The sequence below is a fragment of the Dipteris shenzhenensis genome, unplaced genomic scaffold (genome assembly GCF_047967505.1).
Source record: "Dipteris shenzhenensis isolate YYH24624 ecotype China unplaced genomic scaffold, Dip_SZ_1.0 scaf0060, whole genome shotgun sequence".
Lineage (NCBI taxonomy): Eukaryota > Viridiplantae > Streptophyta > Polypodiopsida > Gleicheniales > Dipteridaceae > Dipteris > Dipteris shenzhenensis.
Genome location: NW_028239367.1, coordinates 53,252 through 60,699, shown reverse-complemented (window position 1 = coordinate 60,699; position 7,448 = coordinate 53,252). Strand labels below are relative to the sequence as shown.

The 7,448-nt window shown below is 55.2% G+C and overlaps 1 protein-coding gene across 1 annotated transcript; it reads left to right on the top strand.

The window, feature by feature from the left end:
• The first annotated feature begins 4,872 nt into the window (after nt 1–4,872).
• LOC147879241 (uncharacterized) lies at nt 4,873–6,560 on the top strand. The gene is made up of 5 exons (XM_087372272.1): nt 4,873–4,926; nt 4,982–5,423; nt 5,480–5,544; nt 5,597–6,385; nt 6,441–6,560. Exons 1-5 carry the CDS (start codon nt 4,873–4,875, stop codon nt 6,558–6,560), a joined length of 1,470 nt encoding a protein of 489 aa, XP_087228398.1.
• The last annotated feature ends 888 nt before the right edge of the window (nt 6,561–7,448 follow it).

Below are 7,448 nucleotides of genomic sequence, written 5' to 3'. Positions count from 1 at the left end.
GGGGTTCGGAGCCATTCCAATATCAACCCCGCAGTCGGCCACTGCGACTATCTGACCCTCCCCCAAGAAGTAGTTCGGAGATGGAGGAGCAGGGACCCGATCGCCATGAACTCCCCGAGTCCTGGTGATAGGGGGGCAACCAACCAATGCACGCACTACAATCGTATCCGACTTCGGCTCGACGGCTGGCTGGACGTACCTAACAGCGTCCAGTGCCGCTACGCTCTTCAAGAGGTTCGAGGGAACCCAGGCGGTGACCGTGTCTGAATCAGACATGACTTTGCTTATGCGTGGCTCTCTTGGATTAGCCTCCTCGAGAGCTCTGATGATCTCATCGCCGTGTTCCGGTGAGTCGTGGTGCAAGTGGATGATAACCTTGCAGAGAGGATCATCTGAGACGTACGTCAGTCAATGGCATTCACGCCAACACCGCAGCGCCAAATCGCATACCGGTCGAGCCATCCGCGTCAACCCAGTCGGTGGCCGTGTGCCCTTTTACAACATGAGGTTGGAGAGCGCCATGCAGAGCAAAGTCCTCATGAAACACCCAGGCGTCCTTCACAAAAGGCAATGTCTTGAGTTCGCCCAGATCACGGCGGCGAAAGACGCATAGGTAGTCGAGGCCGTTCTCGGAGACGGACTCTTGTATGCTACATTCTTTGGACTGCAAGATCTCGGCTTCCTCTGAAGTGAGATGGTGCTATGAACATCAGTCAGTCCTTGTTACACAGGTTGGAGAACCAGGTGAAGGCGGGTAAGTGAAACCGTACGCACCTTGGCTCTCAAGACGATGTAGTTGGTATCGGCTGCGTCCGGAGGGAAGTTGTCGTGGTCGACAGTGACGTTATGCACCGTAAGTGGTGCCATGGTGGATATGTACAGCGTATCTCTTGCGGCTTCAGCGCGGTCATGTAGAGTCGCTCGTCTGCGGGGAAACGCCGCTCTTATAGAGGGAAGCTTTTAGCTCCTAGATGACTTCAATCGGTCTTCCGGAGGTGCGACAGGACAGGCCGACCATTCTGCCCCGCACGAGGGTGGTATGCGGGGATTGCCGATGGCGATTCGTTCGCCCAAAGGTGGATCAATAGTCGGCTGGAATGCATCAGAATCCCAGCCGGGATAGGCCGCCTGAGCAGGCGTCGCCATCACGTTGTGCCAATCGCTCGAACATGGCCATGCGAAGGTGGAGAAAGAGTGACAACGCAGGCCTGAGCTGAAGGCAGACGGCGCGCCGTAGCCAGTCTTGGTGATGGACGAGAGATTTCGAGGGTGCGGCTGAGGGTGCGGCTGAAGTCTGAAAGCGGTGTAGGGCCCATTTTGCGAGGTTAGGCCTCCAGCCGGACACCACCACCTCGCCGTCAAAGTTTGAATTGGTGATTCGAAGTCGGATGGAATGCATTGCCCCGTTGGGTAATGTTGCGGACCGCTCGCGGACCTACAGGTCGCCATCGTGTCAATTCTTAGGGAGACCATTCCTTCCGGAATCAATATATCATGCCATCGAATTTGTTTTCCAAGTCTGGAATCGGATATTGCTTGTTTGGCGAACGTTGTCGCACTCTTGGGTAGGCGCTTTGGTGGACGGTCTCCACCACGACCGAAGCACGGAGACAGCAGATACGCAACGGCTTCGACCACCAGGACCAGGAAATGGCCCCAGGTGAAACGGCGATAACGGTAAGGCCATCTCGATAAGTATCAGCTCGCTGGTCTACAGCCGATATCGATAGTGTTAGCCGGTTGAACGTGACGAAAAGGCCAGTGACGCGCTGCGCATGATCGTCAATATGCCTGAGGTCAGAGACATTGCGGCACGTTGATTTGTCTTAACCAAGACTTGCTCGAACCGCGATTCGCCAAGACGTCAGCCAGAAAATGATGGTATCGGTCCTTGCAGTATCGGTCAACGCCAGCGACAAATAACGCGCCGTGAGATGCAAAAAGCAGCCAGAAATGCAACATATATCGCGATGTCGAACGAGGTAGATATTCCGCATGCGCGTTACCGTAAAGCTGAACTTGCCCGGCCCGAAGTCTACGCAGCACACGTTTCCTACAAAACGCGTGGTGCGCCAGAGGCGATGAAGATGAATTTTTTCCTATCGACAATTGGCTTCCGCCAAGTCCTGTCGCGATCATCTGCGGCTCGTTTGTTGCTCATGCCTTGCGAGAGGGCCGAGGGAACAGCTCTATTCCTTGGAATTGACGAATTATCTATGCTTGTTCGGATTTACATGTCGCCCATTCCAGGGTGCGAGGTCCACGTCAGTATAGGCGCCGTCCGAATGCACTGTAACGGCACTGGCGCGCGATGAACGACCCGAACAACGGCACCCGCGGCGAGTTCTTCTACTTGGAATACCTGCTCGTCACATACTGCAAGACTTTACACTGTGGTACAGCTCCGTCCAACCTCGTCACAAATGTCGAGCGAGATTCCAGCGAGGGGCAAGGGATCTGCGGCTCGGTGCGCCGCAACCGGATTCCAGGTTTTTGCCATTTCAGCCGCACGAGCAAACAAGGAAATTTGCGGTTCGCCCACGCCGTTCGCGCCGCCAATGGTCGAAGCGCCAAGGGCGACGCAGGGCGGCGACGGCGTTTGCTTAGCCGAGCTTGCCATACGCCTACGCCCTGAGTCGCGCCTCAGCTCGCTTGCCTTTCCCTTGACGGGCGGTAGTTTTGTTTCCCACGCGAGGCCAGCGACCAAAACGCCCGCCCCCCTGTCGATTTTGCGAGCCCATAAAGTCGGCTGCTGTCGCTGCCTGCTGGCGTCTGGCAGAGCCCAAACCCGTTCGCTGCACTACTCGGCCCGCAACGAGCCCCTTCCTCCACCCCCAACTCCTCCGGCATCGACAACCTTTGGGACAGCTGCCACGATGCGCTCCACAATCGTCCTCGCGCTTAGTCTCCTCGCCGGCCTTTCCACTGCCGCATCGGGCTGCACCCAAAACGATTGTTACCGCCAAGTCAGGGCTTCCAACTTCCCGTCCCGCAAAACTTCGAGCGATTGTAGCGCGTTCCTATACAGTGCCACGCCCAGCCCCAAGCCGTCGTACGCAAGCTCGTGTAACTCGGCTGCATACAGTAGTGCTTGTTCCTGCATTGGGATCACTTCCCAAGCTGCCAGCACCACTACAACAACGACCACCTCCACCTCCACCACGCCCGCCGGGCCCGCTTCAAACATTCCATCTGATAATAAACTATCCGGACGGCGTCGCTGCCGGCAACTCGGCTGGCATTACACCCAATGACGTCTATGTCGCCTACGATTCCCTGGCCCGTCCGGCAACGGGGGATACCAGTTCTTCGAGGCTACAAGCACGCCGGCCAACCTACCGATCTTCACAATCACCTCGGGCGGCGGCCTCGAGATCGTCGACGGATCGCAGTTCCAGGGCCAGCTGGTCAACGACGGCAACGACAACACGTTGAGCGTTACTGCGCCGGGCAGCTTCGCCGCCGGCCAGAACTTTCCCCCGATCTCTTGCTCCGTCAGCTCCACCAACCAGCTCGCCTGCACATCCTCCAACAGGCCGCTCATCTTCACCATCTGCAACTTCCAGGACGGCAATCCCGACATTGGCGCCGTAACTCTCGGTCAAGATGTGAGCATGTCTTGCTTGGGGGAAAGCAACCCGCCGGTTGTCAATCTGTACGCTGCGCCAGTCTGAAGCTCTTTCTTTCCGCAGTGGAGCATTAGGCTCTTCACTGTATATAGAATGGTGGCCGTAATGAGCATCGCATCGGATACACCCGCTGCGTCAACAGTCATGGGTACCTGTGTATATAAATGCCAGACTTGTACTCTCAGCCGTAGCGACGCGAGGACCGCTAATATATTTTAAAATTTGTGTACGTTGATGCAGCCTGTAAATGCAGCCCCAAACCGTCCACGGGGATTTGTCTAAGCAAGACTCACGGTTTCTCTATTATACTCTTAGTAGCCGCTAGCACGTAGATCGAGGATCATAAGAGTATATTAGGTATACTATAAGTCACTCTCTTTTAGGCGCTTGACAGATATCTAGTATAGTTTAGTACTAGATGTCTAGTTAGAATTAAAGTATTAGATACTAGAGGTATTCTTATACTAGATATCTAGTAGGATAGGTAGGTGGATAGACGTCTAGTAGCTACTAGATGTCCGATTAGCAGGCTATTAGGAGAGGCGGAAGAGTAGACGTCTAGTACGTACAAGACATTAGGTGGGCGGACTGTTAGATGAAAACGCGGGGATAAGTCTTAGATCGGCATCACTCTCCGTATCCTACGGCCATAACAAATATGTCGCTGACTCTATTGCTGTCAGCTTACGAGTCTAGCGACTCTGCCAAGGAGCCACCGATCTCCGCAGCCGCAAAAGTCGCCGGCCTCGGTAACATTCGGTACCAGCTACCTGCAGGTCAGCTGCACGATCATCATGCGCGGCCGCGTTGGTGGGGCTTTCGCGACGAAGATCTGCAACTCCACTCTGGCGGTAGCCGCAGTTTAGTGGGTCCTTAAGCGGTAGCCGCAGTTTAGTGGGTTTAAGGACCCATAAAGTTTCCGGCCGCACAACAGTCCAAGGTGATGAGTGGTCAGCAGCGCAGGCTCTTGCACACATGGTGCTTGTTGTGATGTCAATAGTGTCCGATGAGGCGTCACACTGTGCTCACGGTGCTGCACACCGGTCACGTAGCGACGGATGCAAGAAGTGTACCCACAAGCCATGGTGGTTTATAAGTCCGTGACCGCTTTCCGTAACCGTGGTGACGGGCGGAACCACGGCGTCCTCTCCCTCTACCCCGTGTCCTTTTAATTTGCTGAGCCTGCTACACGAGCTATTTCGAATCGAATACCAGTTATCCTAGACGGTACGAGCAAAGAGAAATGGCGAAACCCCTGCCCAAAAACATTGAGAACCGCCTCTTCATCAATGGCAAGGTGAGCCATCCCAGTCAAGAGCCCTTGAGAAAAACTCCCATAATGACACGCCAAGTTCGTCCCATCTTCAACGGGCAAAACCTTCCCCATCCACTCCCCCTTCGACCGCTCTCATGTTGCCGACGTCCACGAAGCCACCACCAACGATGTAGACGCCGCGGTCGCAGCAGCAAAAGCGGCCTTCCCGGCCTGGTCGGCGCTGCAGCCCAATGAGCGCGGCGCCCACTTGCGGCGAGTGGCGGAGATTGTCGAGGCCGAAGCGATGGAAGACCTGGCCGTCCTCGACGCCGCAAGCATGGGTCGCCCAATTTCAACATACTTCGACTCCGAGCACCTCGTGCGTGTATTCAGGTATTTTAGCGAGGCGGGATGGGGGGCGCAGGGGGCGACGAGCCTTCATACGAAGGGACTTATGAATCTGGTGGTCAAGCAGCCTGTCGGCGTTGTTGGGATCATCATCCCCTGGAATGTGTCGATGACGTTGTTTGGAGAGCGAAGTAGGTCTGCCAAGGTGTTGAAGGATCTTTTGACGACATACTGACTGTGGAACTAGCTTCGGCTGCACTTGCGGCGGGATGTACGGTGGTGCTCAAGTCGTCGGAAAAGACGCCCCTATCCGTGAGTAAGATTTCAGATCACGAGCTTGGTCTCTGATACTGAATCTGCAAAGGCGTTACGCATGGCGCAGTGCTTCCAGAAAGCGGGAATTCCGCCAGGGGTGATCAACATTTTGTCTGGCTTCGGTGACCCGGCAGGTGCGGCGCTCGCCTCGCACATGGATGTGCGGCTGATCTCCTTCACCGGCTCGTTGGCAACCGGAAGACTCATATCTCAAATGGCAGCAAAGTCAAACCTCAAACGAGTCATCCTGGAGCTGGGAGGCAAGTCGCCATCGCTTGTCTTTGCAGATGCAGATCTGGAGAAAGCAGCCAAGCAAACAGCATTTAGCATCCAGTTCAACAGCGGACAGGCCTGCATCGCCAACTCGAGGATATACGTGGAAGAGAAGGCTGCGGAACAGTTCAAGGCTGCATTCGCCAAAGCTTTTGGGAACATGAAAGCGGGCAATCCCCTAGATCCAGCCACCACCTACGGTCCACAGGCGGACCATATACAGTTTGAGCGAGTCAGACAGTACATTGAGCTTGCCAAGGAGGGCCAGGGGCAGATCGTTATGGGTGGTGAGGCAATGAAGATTGAGGGTGCTAACGGCTTCTTCGTGCAGCCTACCATCATCTGGAATCAAGCGGAGACGGACCGGCCGATGAAGGAGGAAATATTCGGTTCAGTAGTCGCCATCAACACGTTCGTAACGGAGGAGGAAGCGATAACCAAAGCCACTACATCTGAATATGGGCTGTACTCCTCGGTGTTCACCAGCGATATGTCACGAGCATTTCGAGTGGCCAAGGCGATGGAAGCAGGCATGTGTGGGATCAACTGCACCAGTCCAACACGCGTAAGTCGGCGACTCCTTTCAGTGACTGCCTGAGACTCATTTAATCGCTTTGCAGGCCGTGGATTTGGGGTTCGGCGGATTCAAAGGATCTGGTAACGGACGTGAGAGTTATACGACGAGTATGGAGCAATATCTTCAGACAAAGTCAGTCTTCATTCAGGTGGAAGAACAGTGAGTTGGCAGTTTACCGATGCAACGGTCATGCGCGTCCTAGGATTGAGTTTTCAATTCTTGAGTTCTTGGCCAAAAATCAAAGCAACATCCCGGAAGTTCTGAGCTCTTCCTCGAGATGCGCCTTGGCTTGCTCCTTCTAGTCGAACTTGTGATCGCTATTCGATTATGGTCTCCTCCTTGCCCATCGACCACTATAAAGGCCCAAGCAAGGCGCGGATGCTGCATTTTCTGAGTAACGTGAGATCTTGTCCGCGGTGTGGAGATGCTGGGTAATGCGCCCTATATTTCGCGCGAAAAGAGAAAATTGAGGATCTTTGAGAGGTGGATTCGAAGAGAAAATTGCATGGCCAATGGTCGCGGAAACAGACAGCCTCGAACTACTGCTGCCGGTTTGAGTTCGCTGCCAAGGGAAGGATTGCGGTGGGACACGGCACGGTGCAGGCCCCGCTGGGCTGGTGGTGCAGGTGAGCAAGAGGCAGATCGGAGGCGCCGAACCGAAGCAGCCACAATACGGCTGTGCGTTTGGCGCTGCGTCGCGACATGTCGGAGTTGGGACGACGACGGTGCTGGTCTTGGTAGCGACAGAGGCGGTGCTCGTGCCGGCAAGGCTGGTGACGGTCGAGGTATTTGTGACGACGCTTGTGACTGTCACGGTGGACGTGGGAGTCACAATAGAGGTTGTCGCTATAGGCGTGATGGTCTTCGTGGACGCAAACTCACCGTCACACGAACACGCTGAAGAGTACTGCGCTGCACTGTGCATTAGTGGGCATGGTACTCTCACGGCGTGCACTGCGTGGGTGACACCGAAGCGAATCATGAGGAGCGTTCCGGGAAGGACGGTGTTTCGATGGGGCGATGCGCGAAAAGCGATTCGAGAAGAGCAGTC